At 41.9% G+C, this 15321-nt stretch overlaps 1 protein-coding gene across 1 annotated transcript; it reads left to right on the forward strand.

Moving 5' to 3' along the window:
* Positions 1-2390: 2390 nt before the first annotated feature.
* On the forward strand, positions 2391-15008 carry LOC308284856 (neuropilin and tolloid-like protein 1; the record flags this gene model as incomplete). The annotated part of the gene is made up of 11 exons (XM_080725582.1): positions 2391-2415; positions 2579-2644; positions 3682-3819; positions 4838-5086; positions 8033-8074; positions 9449-9576; positions 11041-11269; positions 12534-12647; positions 13255-13399; positions 14051-14414; positions 14856-15008. 11 exons carry the CDS (start codon positions 2391-2393, stop codon positions 15006-15008), a joined length of 1653 nt encoding a protein of 550 aa, XP_080581708.1.
* Between the last annotated feature and the right edge of the window lie 313 nt (positions 15009-15321).

Genomic DNA, 15321 nt, shown 5'->3' on the forward strand with positions numbered 1-15321 from the left:
ACCTGAGAGAAAACAATAATAGTTCAAGAAAATAATAATAGTTGATATTGTAACAGAAATGACTTTCATGTTCATGGTGGGGTACTTGTATTACTCACTTGTGAGGGCCAAACGTCATAGTATAAAGGAGGACCAGTTTCAACATTTCATTTGGGTTGAGTTTAAGGTTAGGATTGATCATTTAGAGGTTACGTTGTGGGGTTAGGCTTTAGGATTTAAACTTAATCGCACACCGCCGTTGTGTACTGAAAATATCAAATCTACAAGTTTGCGCTGCAGCACGGCAAGTTGTGAGCTCGTAGTTCTTGGGTTTGGGGTTAAAAATGGCAACAGAAAATGGGATTTGTAAAAACAGTCCTAAAATATCTATTGTGTGTGTGTGTGTGTGTGTGTGTGTGTGTGTGTGTGTGTGTGTGTGTGTGTGTGTGTGTGTGTGTGTGTGTGTGTGTGTGCGCATGTGCGTGTGTCTGTGTGTGTGTGCGCGTGCGTGCGGGTTGACCTGGATGTGTTTTGATTTGAATGTATCTTCCAAGGGATGCTTGATTTTGATGTTTTGGTTTTACAAAAATCACATTCACAACTGTTTTGGTCTACAATCTATATTGAGATCACAGTTATCTAACACTGATTTTGTAAACAACATCTCTTTTCAGTGGTTGATTGCGTGTGTGACTGTGACTCCTTGTCTATTAGGGTTTTCAACCTGATCACGCAGGGTCTCTGAGTTCATGGTCGTGGTGTTTTTGGCCTCGGTGGTGGCTGTATATGTAGGTACGGAGGGAAGTGTAGATCACTGTTTCCCAAGCAGTGGTTCGGGACCCATTTGTGGGTCGCAGACAGATTTCTATGGGTTCCTTAATTTTTTGTTTCCTACATTTTGTTTTTAACTCTTATACTGCTTTGGACGTTCCTGTTCGCCCCAATTCTAGAGAGTGAGCCGCGCCAATACGGCCGTTCGTTCGTTTACCTTGTTGATGTCCTTAAGCTGATGAGGGGTCGCGCCGCCGTGTACTGTAATCACATGGCGAGCAGTGATGGTCTTAAAAATCCATTATGCGTTAACATCAACGGAGACCAATTCTCTTCCGTGTTGATATTCTCTGGCCCTGGGGCTTTGTGGCCAATGTGTGTTCCCAATCTATGGCAAGACGGAACGGCCAAATTCACATTAATGGCATTACGCCGCCCTCTGCTGCCTGGTCTGTGAAAGTGCAGACCAGGCAGGCATGAAAGGCAAAAAAGAAAAAAAAAAAAGTCTATCAATCTACTATAACGTTGCAAAGGTAAGCCGCGTTTTGATGGCACCAGACCCAATAAATAAATAAATAATCTGGCAGTATAAGAGTTAATTATTATTTCAAAGATGTTTTTCAAAAACATCCCCAAAAATTTTGAACAACAAATATATGAGACATTCCATAAATTAGAAAACAAGCGGTTAAGAATTAGTGAAAATAGCCAATCTACAACGCTTGTAGATCTGCTGTTTTCACTAGTTTGGGTTCCGGGCAAATGTCTAATAATCTCTATTTTGGGTCACACAAACTAAAAAGTTTGGGAACCACTGGTGTAGATGGTCGATGGAGTTCAGGGTTCAGACCATTAACACATCCTGGATTATCCATGTCTGGTAACTAGAGCAAAACACGTCCTTTGACTCTCATTCATGAAGTTGACCGCCAATAGTGCATTCATCTGTGTAACTAACCTTTCTTCAACTTTAACTTTAAACAAAAGCTGAGTTCTTGGCAAGTGTTCTTCCGCTGCAAACTGAGTTGTGGTTACAGAGCTTACACTTCCTCTGTTGTGGCTAATGTAGGCCCTGCAGATTTCTACAGCACTAAAATGACAATATTAGGCTTTTATCTTTTTGAGTACCGGTATTTCATGAGTTACAATATTTTATTTTCACTCCATGGATTTAATAATAATAATATAATAATTTAGCTAATAGGGCTAGGGTTTTAATTAGATTTATACAAGGCCGAATGATATCTCAGATGATCCCTCGGTTTCATTCTGAATTGGACACAAATGGGTATATTTTATAGGATTATCTGGACTATAGGTGGAGCTTTATAGTGAAGATTTGTGGTGATCAGGAGTCTAATCCATTGAGCTCTGGATGGACAGCGCTGGAAGTCAACAGACAGGGTAACATGATGAACCTCTCGGTGCAGAGACTGAATATCTTCATGGTGGATTTATGAGACATATCGGCCTGGATTTATTTTCCCATTTTACGAAGCTGGTGATTTATCACTATCCATATTGTATAACACGGCGTGGGTAAGACTCCGATCAAACAACTCTGACTTGAGCAACCTTGTGAGTGTCTCTGCAAGAATTGAATGGCAATATTAGAGTGAATGTATGCTCGCGGAACAGAGATGGTGCACAAATGTCTGCTCTTTGGTGAGTGTATGTCTAAAGCCTGTTTGTAGAATAGATGATCACATATCAAAGTGAAACAACGTTCATCAAATACCTGCTAAATCACAAATAGACTACTAAGTAAGGGACACTTACTTTACATCTTCAGCCTAATTGTAAATGAATATCTTCTCTACTCTCACAGCTATAGTCGTATGTCTCATCATACCTGGGTTGTCTACTACCACAGCTACTAAAAAGAAAGCTCAAGGTACAGTATGTGAATTGCAATAACATGATTTGCACGCAAAACTTCACCAAGGCATATATTATTTGAGAAATCATGCATCTTTTGTGTGTGTGTGTGTGTGTGTGTGTGTGTGTGTGTGTGTGTGTGTGTGTGTGTGTGTGTGTGTGTGTGTGTGTGTGTGTGTGTGTGTGTGTGTGTGTGTGTGTGTGTGTGTGTGTGCGCGCGTGTGCGTGTGTGTGTGTGTGTGCGTGCGCGTGCACGTGTGTTCATTCAAGATAACCTTTTAATCCCCAATGCCTGCAACATTCCTATCTTTTCCATAATTGCTGTTACTTACCACTTAGCAATGTGTGGAGTCAGAGGTTTCTTGTCAGATTTATTTTTACACAAAGTGTAGGCTAATTGATTTATGGTTGCATACAAGAAAACACATGTCTCTAACAGTGTTTATAAAACCATATATTCAAACTCCCAATTCTGTATTCCCAATAAGACATTCACATAACTCGAAACCTCTCACACCTACCCACGTTTCGAGAATCTGCTGTGCATTGATAAAAGTGTTATCCTGTATCATAGCCTACTGTGAAGACCTGAATTTTGGGATAATAAAGGTATCTATCTATCTATCTACCTTTGAGTTGAGCGTGCCAGTGTCAGAGAGCTAACCAAAAGACCACATGAAATTATGTAAAGGCATACAAAAAGGGCACTTTCTCCTTTGATGGCAGGAAGTTGGTTCGCTGTGACCAGGAAGCGTACATACATAAGTATAGTGATAGCCTTAACTTCTAACAGACGTCAAAGGCGACTATAACCACTTATTATAACTCTATGACTATAACAGATATGGGACTATGCTTGTGCATGCATTTACTACATCCCTTTAACAAAACCCTTCCATTGTTCCATTTAGTTTTCATGTAAAGCATGTAAATGACAAATAAAAGGAACCTTAGTGAACCTTGAATCTGTTGTTCCCTAGAATCATGTTACAGATTAGAAAACAAGTGTTCGTGCAATTGCGTGCAATGTTCATTGTATTCCTGTGTTTGCAGTGAAGAATAACTCAGGGGTGACACCGGCGGCAGAGTGTGGCGAGACCTGGGTGAAAGAGCCTGATGGCGGCTCCTTTAGCTCACCCAACTACCCAGAGAAATACCCACCAGACAGGGAATGTGTCTACATCATAGAAGGTGAGGCATCACCCATGTTTGGTAGGGAATGACAGAGGTGTCACAAGGGAAAAGTGAGACTGAGTGGGCCCAAGGTGGAGGGGCCTTAATTAGCTTTAGCTATTGAAAAATAGTAGATCTACAAGCTCACAGCACGGCACCGAGTGCCGTGCTGCGAGCTTGTAGATCTGCTATTTTTTAAAAGTCATGAAAATGCATGCAAATCTTTGAATATATGTATTTTTTAAGCGAACATTTGTAACTCAAATTTTGCTTCTGGGGGGTCCCTGGAACTAAATATTTTGAGATGGGGGTCCATGGCCAAATACATATCGTTTTGGGGGTCCTTCAGATGAAAAGGTTTGAGCACCACTGACATAGAAAAATAGGTTTTTAAAAGAAACCTTAGAAGGATTTGAAATATTCAAAGACTTGCACAAATTTTCAAGATTTTTCAATAGTTGAAGCACAAAATAATGCATACTAATGCGTTACCAGTCTAAATGGGTTAAACCCCCTCCCCCTATGAAGAACATTCATGGGGGGCCCGCAGTGAATCCTTGTACCCAGGGCCCAGAATTTGGGCACTGGGTGCAGTTGTTGTAAAATTGTGTGTCGGTTGAAAAAATAGCAATGATAATTGTGCTGCTCCATGGCCATTGTGCTGGGTGGAAGATAGGACCCTGAGGTTATACCGTATATCGTCGGGCAGAAACCTCGTATCTCCAAGTTTCAAATCTGTACGTTTTTTCTTAAAGTAAAGCCTTGCTTCATCATACAAGACTGTCGCACAAAACTAGTGAAAATAGCAGATCTGCAAGCACAAAACGCCTCAATGTGAGGCATTGTGTGTTTGTAGATCAGCTATTTTTACTAATTTAAGACATTGTTAAAATGATAAATACAAAACAAACGGTTTTGGACATATAAGGTTTCCACCCGATAACCAACAATATATATTTTTTAGTTGGTGAAAAAAAATTTGATTCAACAGTTTTTCCAATTGGTAAAAAAAGAAGCCTCCTCCTCCTCTCCCCAGCCTCCCCCCGACAGTGCATCGACTTGTTCTTTGAAGAGAAGTTCTTCATTGAGGCTTCCTGGGACTGTCAGTTTGACCACATCGAGGTGCGCGACGGCCCCTTTGGGTTCTCGCCCATCATCGGGCGCTACTGTGGCAGGGAGAGCCCTCTGTATGTGCGCTCCACCGGGCGGTATCTCTACATCAAGTTTGTGGCCGACAGCGAGCTGGAGGCCATCGGCTTCTCTGCCCGATACAACTTCACACAAGGTGAGTGGTAAAAATAAATGACTAGTTTTAGTTTTTTTTAGCTTAGGCCTACTATTAATATTTACTGCCACCCAAAAAATATTATCAGGTCAAATTGTGACGGTTTCCTTACCTTTTAACGTGGGCGCGTGCGTGTCCGTCGTGCACGATCATCGTGCACAGATCTTGCACGACGCTCAGCATGTGAATCCGAGCTGTGGTTCTAGAGTTAGTTTACAAAGTAAGCAAACAGTAAGAAACAGCGTATAGAGAAACAGCTCGCTCCGACCAAAAACATATTTTTTCCGGCTCCGGGTTACCAGCCCAGAACGTAAGCATTACCTCGAAGTAACTTAGTTAGGATAGAGAATGAATTAACTCTCTCTCTCTCTCTCTCTCTCTCTCTCTCTCTCTCTCTCTCTCTCTCTCTCTCTCCACGCTACAGATTTTATGTGCTTTTATTTTGACAAAATACTATACAATTGACTCAAGTTAGGATTAACGCTCAGATCAGCCTTAAAACAAGAGCTTTGACTGTATACACATTGTATATAATTTGGACAGAAATTGCAGTTCTAAACCTCAAAAGGTTCTAGATTATTTTGTGTTCATGATTGGGTCGTTGTTGGTGCACCTTAATGGTTAAAATAATGTATTGTACTGTACTGTAACAGTAGTTTTACTGCTTAATTAAGGCAACACATATTGAAATATTCGTCCGCATTTTAATCGTTAATCCTTAAATACATGGAGCATTTGTTTCAGGATGAATGAGATTAAGAGAAGATTTACAGGATCCATTTTAAACCTTTTTTCGCCCCACATTTCCCCTTTGTCACATGCACACAATGCAAAGATTAAGCCTTGTGTATTACTCACACGCACTTGCACGTACATGCACATCCGCACACAGAGATGTACACCGTTTAAAATTTGAATAATCTGAATCAAGCAAAAGTAAATGGCTTAGATTGCGTAAATTAAGAAAAATGTGAGGATTAATAAAGAACCCTGACTGGTTAATTTTACCCTCAAAAACAATCTTTTTGTCCTATTTTCAAGGAGCCTTACCCCCCCTTATCCCTAAAATTCTTTGCCTTTTTTTTTTACTATTTTGAAAAACATTTTAAAATACTTCAAATAGACGATCTACATCGACACGTTGTGAGCTTGTAGATCGGCTATTTGAATTAAAAGATATATAAAAAATCAAACCTCGGTTCGAAGTGGAGCGGTGAATCTGAGCGTGCGTGCGTGCGTGTGTGTGCGTGTGCGTGCGTGCGTGCGTGTGTGTGTGTGTGTGTGTCTGTGTGAGTGAGTGGTGAGTGTGCCTGGCCTGCACAAAACAGCGCCCCTCCTTTAACTAGTGTGTTGTGTGTGGCCACTCAAGGTATTGCCAGGCTACGGACACGGCCAGCCAGCCAGCCACCCAGCCACCCAGCCACGGACATACCCACGGACATACCTGTCTATTGGGAGCGCTTTCACCGCTCCAAAAATAAAATGTTTTTCAAAATACTAAATAATTGCAAAAAAGCTAGAGGTACGGCACCGGTGTCTCCAATTCTCCAAACCAATGCGTAAAAAAGAGTGAAAAAAATTAAAGATAATATATTTCAATTTAAGATAAATGTACTATAGGGTAGTGCAACACTTGTTCACTCTCACACAATATCAAGCCAGGAGCCAGTAGCATCTGTGGAGATGACATTTTTCATGTCTGGTGGACCCTAATCTGTCCTGGACTAAGCTGGAGTAATAATCCACCTATAGCTATACCAGATTCATCAGCACAAAGGTTTAGGACTCGATAATATCTCCATCCTCTCTCCACACTACACATTTTTGCCCCATCTTTACTGGTGGTTTAAACAGGAATCTTATGCAACCCATGTACCCAGATGTTGCTGTTTTATTATGTTTTGTAATATTCTTTGTCATTATTCTATTTTGTCATTTCATTCTGGCTATGCTGCTGATGAATACAAATGTCATGTCATTAGAAGTGGGGTCTGTTGGTCTGTTGGCAGTTAGTGCACAAACCAAATGAGTGTGGTGTGGGGACTGGGGACCCTTCTTCTTTCAATCCCATGAAAGTCTGCGGGGCATCTTGGGAATGTGGGAGGTGACCACTGACTCGACCGCTACACAGTAGGCCAAGGGTCTTCAACAGGGGGTCCGGGACCCCTAGGGGGTCCTCAAAGTTACTCCAAATCTTTGTGTGATAAAAACTTTTTTTTCTCCTTTTTTATATTAACCACTTGAACCCTAGTGTCCATATTCTTAGAGAGACAGAGAACTTTAGCCAAAAATAGCAGATCTACAAGATCGCAACGCCTCGCAGCGCAAGGCATTGTGAGCTTGTAGATCTGCTATGTTCGGCAAAGAGGTTTGGTGTAGAGGAGAAAAAGAGCAGACTAAGTACAGAGTGAAAGGTCAAGTTTATTAAGTAGTGACGGTTCAAGTGGTTAAATATCTGAAAACACAAATTGACATGAATCCAAAATACACTGATGATTGTACCGTCAAGCGATGAAACTATATGGTATCTATGGGTTGTGGGGGTCCCTGCTTCATCTCTCTCTTGACTAAGGGGTCCTTGGCGTGAAAACGTTGAAGAACCCTGCAGTAGGCTATACTGTGTAGGGCTCGAGCCTATGGTCAGGTCACTTACCACTTTCATGGGATATTGTGACTTATTGGGAGCTAGAAGGCCTACAGTAAATAGTTTTTTTTTTTTTTTTAAGTCGCCGGTTTATTTTCTAAAAAGGCATAATTAGCCACGCATGCTCCCACCCACTCACATAAAAGTCTGTAAAATAGCTAAAACAATAGAAAATAGTAAATGCAAAAAGAAATGAACACTCATCTTTTCTTTACTCTACGTACTATTTAAAACATGAACCCTTGTTGTTCGTTTAAGTGAGTTATTGTCTTTATTAACTCTGATGTCCTCCATGCTGTTAGACCCTGACTTCAAAGATATTGGACAAGTCCCACCTCTGCCTCGTAAGTAGACAACACAAGATATCTCGAAAGAATGTGCAAATATTACCTGTTATGTATCAGTTATTACATTAGTCATACTGCACAACTAGGGCTTTATACAAAATATAAAAGTCACTTGACTTTCATACATTTAGTTCTGCTTCCTGATCAATGTTTTAGATTTTGCCTACACATGGTACAATGCTTCCCCAAAAAGCTAAGTAACTTTTGGGTCAAAAAGACAAAAGGTCAATGCCAAAATCATGGTCAAGGTCAAAATTGCATAATACAGTTATGTCTCAAAGACACAATCAAGGTCAAAATTGTATAATACTGTCATTCAGTATTTCAACAGTAGAACAAATAGAATTTCTTTGCACCCTAGGTGCATTTCATTGACATAGATTGTTGTCTTTTTGTCGTTATCCCATTATTTTGTAACCCATTTTTCACCCAGTTCTGATTGCCTAAACTGTAATCCTGGGCAGCACTACTCTCCCTCTGCCAACCTGGGGAGAGCCCCAAACTGAGCCCATACTTCCTTCAATGCATGAGGTGTGAGCACGCCGCTTCTTATCACCTGACAGTGAGGGGGGTTTCCCTGGTAGGACGTGCATGTAGAAGGAACACGTTATTCCAACCAGTTCCTCTCCCCTCCATCAGGCACCCCAGCTGACATGGGAGAGGCAGTATAGAGACCAGGATTACTGCTTTTTGTGAGGGTACATCCCCTAGGGCCCTAGAGCAAGGGTTTTCAAAGTGGGTGACGGGGCACCCTGGGGTGCCGCGACGGCAGTCCAGGGGTGCCGCGAGATAATTTGATAATATTTGGAATTTATTTGGACACTTGAAAAAATATTTAGTATCATTTTAAACTTGAAGTACACAGTTATTTTCAGTCAGTTCTAACCAAAATGGCTATTATCTCAACGTTTTCCTCGCAACATAATCACTAAAATATCATTACTGTCAGGCAGAAGCCTCTGTCGCACAAAACTAGTGAAAACAGACGATATCGCGAGGCGTTGCTTGTAGATCTGCTGTTTTCACTAGTTTAGTACATTTTATAGATAGTTTAGTACATCTTGTAGATCTGCTGTTTTCACTAGTTTAGTACATTTTATAGATGATAAACACAAAACGAACGGTTTTGGACATACAAGGTTTCCACCCGACACCGATGATATGCTATAAATATAAGGTGCTGGGAGTGAAAATTATAATGTAGGGTTGCCTCGGATTAAAACAATATTTATGGGGTGCCCTGAGACAAAAAGGTTTGGGAACCCCTGCCCTAGAGGATGTATGACCTAACGAAATATCAAACAGGGAGTCCTTGAAAAAAGGGTGAGAATCACTGGTCGACATGACTTAAAACAACACTGTCCTCCCCAGCGTGTGACTTTGAGATAAGCGGTCCAGAGGGCATCATAGATTCTGTCCAGATCAGCAGAGTTAACCCGGCGCTGGAGAAGGATGCTGTTGACTGCAGATGGTACATTAGGGCTCCACCAGGAGCCAGGGTATGTATGCAATGTTATGTTAACTAGTTATTGTTGCTGTGGTTATTGACTGTTGATGTTTGGGGCACATTTCCTGATGTATTTGTGTGTAAATGAGTAAAATGACATACACTACAGTTTGCTAAAGTTGAGGCTAAACTAAAATAGTTTATGTGTTCAGGGGTCATCGCTATTACCAATATTTAGCCGTTTTGGAAATAGACATGAGAATAGAGGATAGAAACAAAGTCAGATAAAAGGACGTGGTCAAATATACATAAGGTACATGGTCTGATGGTCAAAATAGAAAATATAAATGAGGCAGAATATACTAGTAAGACGCCTCAGGGCGCCATGTCTTGGCCATCTCGCAAATGATGTATATCGGACCATTTACCCATATATGGAGACCCCTGGTAGCTATATATGGAGATCCATGTACTGTATATGGAGATATGCTGTGAGAGTTATTTGTTATGTGAAAGATCTATGATGTCTATGACATCTGACACCATACATACAATCCCTTTTATGCCCATACATGGAGATCCCTTAGATATGGGCTTAATATTGATGACATCAGGGATCTCCATGGGCATAAAAGAGATTCTCTTAGAGTGGTTTTCATGACATCACAACATACAATCCCTTTTATGCCCATACATGGAGATTCCTGTCTGAACCAGCCACACAGATAAGGGCTGTCTTCCTCCATATATGGGCATTCCCATATGAAGTCCAGTTAGATATGGGCTTAATCTTGATGACATCAGGGATCTCCATATATGGGCATACAATGGATTATGTTAGAGTGGTTTCCATGACATCACAGTGATACGCCTGACACTGTGGTTCCCCTGACACATCACGGTGACATCACAGGTGACATCACATGTCACCGTGATGTGTCAGGGGAACCACAGTGTCAGGCGGTATTAATGACATCTCTGAAAAGGCATATCGTGGAGACATTGTATCGTGTCCACTAGGGCATTCACGAATAGTGATTTTTAGTATTCGAATTATTCGACCTCAAAGTATTCGACAGGACTGGCGAAACTGTCAAATATTAAGAAAGCAAGAGGCGAACAACGCCTCGCTTTGCGAGGCATTGTGAGCATGTAGATCGGCTATTTTCACAATATTTATCTGTGGAACCGAGTCACATTAAATGTAATACCTACAATTCCAAGTGCTTGGCAGGGTGGGGGTCCCCAGTTCATATATGTTTATTTTCGGGGTCACAGCCTAAAAAAGTTTGAGAACCCCTGGTATAAAGGGCAAATTCATCCACCAGGGGCATTGACAACTCATTCTTATGACTTCCTATCTAGCCAAGCTTTATAAACTATATATTTTTTAAAGAGAAAACAATAAAAAAATAAAAATAAGCGAATATTCGACTTCGGTGAACAACGTCGAATATTGACTTTGATATTCGAATATTCGAATATTTGGTGAATGCCCTAATGTCCACGACTCCAGGTTTACGTGCGTTTCCTGGAGTACGAGATGCACAACTCCAACGACTGCAAGAGGAACTTTGTGGCCATCTACGACGGGAGCAGCTCAGTGGAGCACCTGAGGAACAAGTTCTGCTCCACCGTGGCCAACGACGTGATGCTGGACACGTCCGTGGGTGTGGTGCGGCTGTGGGCCGACGAGAGGAGCAGGAAGAGCAGGGCCAAAATCCTCTTTACCACCTTCCATTCACGTGAGTGGCTTTGGATGAAAGGCTGCAGATAATTTACAAACTCCACCAGCAAATCGTCGTTGGCGGGTGAAAACCTTGTAGGTCCAAAACTGTTTGTTTTGCATTTATAATTTTAAAAATGATTTTAAACTAGTGAAAACAGCCGATCTACAAGCACACAAGTGTGCTTGTAGATCTGCTGTTTTCACTACTTTTGTGCGACGGCCTTGTGTGATGAAGCGGGGCTTTACTTTGCGAAAGAATGGACACATTTGAAACTTGGAGATACAAGGTTTCCACCCGACAACGACGAAATTCCAAATTTCATATAAGCAATATCTTATTAAGAAAAGTTTTGGGAGCACCCGCTGGCCTACTGGTCCAGGCACATACCACTTAGGCATTGCCACATAGGCATAGATGCCTGGTGGCGGTTCTATTCCCGATTCGGCGGACCGTTGCCGCGTGTCTCTCCCCATCTCTCCCCCATTTCCTGTCAGTATACTGTCCTATCAATAAATGCATAAAAGCCCCAAAACAAAGTTTTGGATGAGCAGACAGACTAAACATGTGACATTCTGTATCCATAGAGCCCTGCCGCTACCGGGGCAAAGATTACACACTACTATTCAATGTTGGGAGAACATATTGATACTGCAATGTAGAAATACTCTTAGAAATAAGTCGGGAAGTAATGGTATCAAAATGTACTTAAAGTACCAGTAGTCGAAAGTAGGCTACTCATTATGCAAAATGTCTCATTTCACAAATTTTCAAATGTATTAATTTTCCAAGGTAGGGATGGGACAATAATATGTCAGCAATCTGGCCAGCCATCGTCAAAGAAAAGGTCCTTTTCACTTAACTGGAGCTCAGTTAGTCTGTTCTTGAGACTACTATGTCAGTGGTTCTCAAACCTTTTCATGTGAAGGACCCCCAAAATGATATTTATTTGGCCACGGACTCCCATCTCAAAACATTTAGTTCCATGGACCACCTAGAAGCAAAATTTTAGTTACAAACGTTCGCTTTGAAAATACATATATTCAAAGATTTGCACACATTTTCACGACTTTTTCAAAAGTGCCGCGCTGTGAGTTTGTAGATCTGCTATTTTTCACTGGTTAAAGCATTCAATAATTCATAGGCCTAAATGGGTTAAATGACTCCGGTCCACTGTCCATTATTGTGCCACCCAATAGAATCCCAAAATGTCAATAAAGTCAACAATTCAATCAGTGACTTTATAGCCTCCACATTGGTTTGTTTGTTACTTGCCTTTCAGCGCCATGTGACGATGACACTTTCTTCTGTCACAGTAACATGTGCATCAACAAAACACTGGTGTGCAATGGCATCCAGAACTGTGTCTATCCCTGGGATGAGAACCACTGTAAAGGTAATGTGACACTCCACATCAGCAAATGAATAATAGTGACTCCCTCCCTTCGAAACCGCCATAAAAGTGCACCTGTCTGCAATTTGCAACGGGACCTTTGGACAAGTCTTCTCTAGCTTGCCAAAAATAAATTACCCACCACTGTTTTTCTGTAGATTTTACCACTCCTAGTTTTGATACTGGGTAATTCCTTAAATATGCAGCAGTATATGTCTTTTATGTCTTGATGAATTTAATACATAGGACCACAATGGAATAAGAAGAAGGTAGTTTGCCTAACTACCAAGTTTAATGCACACATGTGGAGGCCTTATGCCAAATGCTCAGTGATTTAATTAAAAACAAACTGTACAATTATCAAATCACGTTTTAAGCCACGGGTACCCAGTGAAAGTGAGTGCAAAAGAGGGAATTAGCCACCTGTAGTATTGTACAGTAGTTATATCGAGTATAATGTGTATCTTATCATGTACTACTAAATGGAAAAGTGTCCCTGAAAGTTATGACAAATCCACTATCTGGTAAACCAAATAATTGTCACACTCTTGCTGTATTATTGTTGAAGTGTCATATTTGGAACAAAGGAATCTTTCCCTCCTATAACCAGAGAAGAGAAAGCCCAGTTTCCTGGACAAGCTGGACAACAGCGACCTCACCTTCATTGGGGTGACGTGTGGTCTGACTGTCATCATGCTCATTATCTCCTGCATCATCCAGATCAAACAGCCGCGCAAGAAATACATCATACACAGGTCAGGTAGTATAATGGGGAGGACCATACCATACCTGTCCTTCTCTATTCACAGCTTTGGCCAATTTACCGTAGCCTACATAAACATAGAACATTATTCTGTTCATGTCTAATTTAGTTTTAGAATTAGTGTTTGGTGACGTTTCCAAAGTTATTAAAAAATTATACTTAGCTGAATATTGACGTTGGTCTTGGCCAAACATAAATGCACAGTTAATACTGTAAGTCTGAATGAATGTTTGAATGTCATTCGTAAATCAATATGTTCCCCAGGGACTATTTTCAGCTAGACTTTCCAAATCAAGCAACAGTAGAGTAAATTGTTCACTGCGTTCGATGAATTGAATACAAAGGACCCCAATGGAATCAAGCCATAGTGCTTTCTTGGGTTTTAATCCTTTTAGCATCCTTTTGTATGAAATTGTAATTCAGTGCTTTTTTTGGCAAACTGTTAATAAAGTATTCAATCAATAAATCAATATTTTTTTTATTTAACTTTTGTTTAAACTGAAACTCAAGTGTGTGTGTGTGTGTGTGTGTGTGTGTGTGTGTGTGTGTGTGTGTGTGTGTGTGTGTGTGTGTGTGTGTGCGTGTGCGTGTGCGTGCGTGCGTGTGTGCATGCACGTTCCACTCTGTCCGATTCCGTCCACAGAGATGACTTTGACGCTCTCCATCCGGACTTCGATCCTCCACACTACGAGCTCTGCACTCTACGCCGCCCGTCAGGTGACCTCGCCGACGCCGCCATGGCCTCGGACTTCGAGAAGTTCCAAAAGATCCGCCGCTCGTCCTCAAAGTGCATCCGCGACCACCACTGCGGCTCCCAGCACGAGAGTGTGCACGGGAGTGTGCACGGGAGTGTGCACGGCAGCCGCAGCAACCTCAGCGTGAGGGAAACCAGCATCCAGGCCGACGGGGGGCCTACGGTGCTCCTGCCGCCGCCTGCGCCCGGGTCCCAGCACGCCACGCCGGCTGGCCCCAGGAGCATCTTGGTCATGAAGCACAGCTACTCCCAGGTAGGGGTGGGACGATAAGCGATATCTTTTCTTTTTTTAAGATTCGTTTTTGGGCTTTTATGCCTTTATTGATAGGACAGTAGACTGACAGGAAATGGGGGGAGAGATGGGGAGTGACATGCGGCAAAGGTCGTCCGGATCGGGAATGGATTCCTGATCCGGACGTGAAATTGTCCTCCGTCATGCACTGGGATCAATTCACCTTTTATTTGCCTTTTATTTTAAACGTACTTATGTACTTGATACAGTCTTTTTTTCACTCTCTACCAAATCTCTTTGTCACAAATCTTTGCCACGAATCTCAAGCTCACAACGTGTGGCGCTGCGACGCGTTGTGAGCTTGTTGATGTTTTGGAAAATGTTCCGCCCTCGAATAATCGTTGTCGGGGGTATTTTTGATCGTGATGTGACATTTTCATATGGTCCCATCCCTGCTCCCAGGATGGGGTGAACGGCTGCGAGCCAGACGAGGACGAGGACGACTTGATGCTGGACGACGGCCCCACCACCAGCCATCACCACGTCCAACACCATCAGCTCCACCTGGGCTCATCAGGGACGGAGGAGCACCACGGGATGTCCAACCATTTCTAACGCAAACGCAAAGTGAGACGTTGCTACCGTGTCACGATTCAAACAGATCAAGGAAAGAAAGAGATCCACTTGATCCATATTCTGGGGGCCAACATTCTGCAAAAGTAGCAGATCTACTCGCAACGTACGTGTCACGCGTATAGTGAGTGCTTAGATTGTCTATTTTCAGCGAAGATATTTATTGTGGAGCAAAAACAGTAGAGGGCTTAGTAGGAATAGACTAGAATAGACTTTATGCATTGGAAATCTTGGAGCTCAGCTCCCAGGGTCAGCATTTAGATTTAGATTTAAAAGACAGAAAATACAGACGAGA

The sequence above is a fragment of the Nannobrachium achirus genome (assembly GCF_963921795.1).
Source record: "Nannobrachium achirus genome assembly, chromosome: 5".
NCBI classification, from domain to species: Eukaryota; Metazoa; Chordata; class Actinopteri; order Myctophiformes; family Myctophidae; genus Nannobrachium; species Nannobrachium achirus.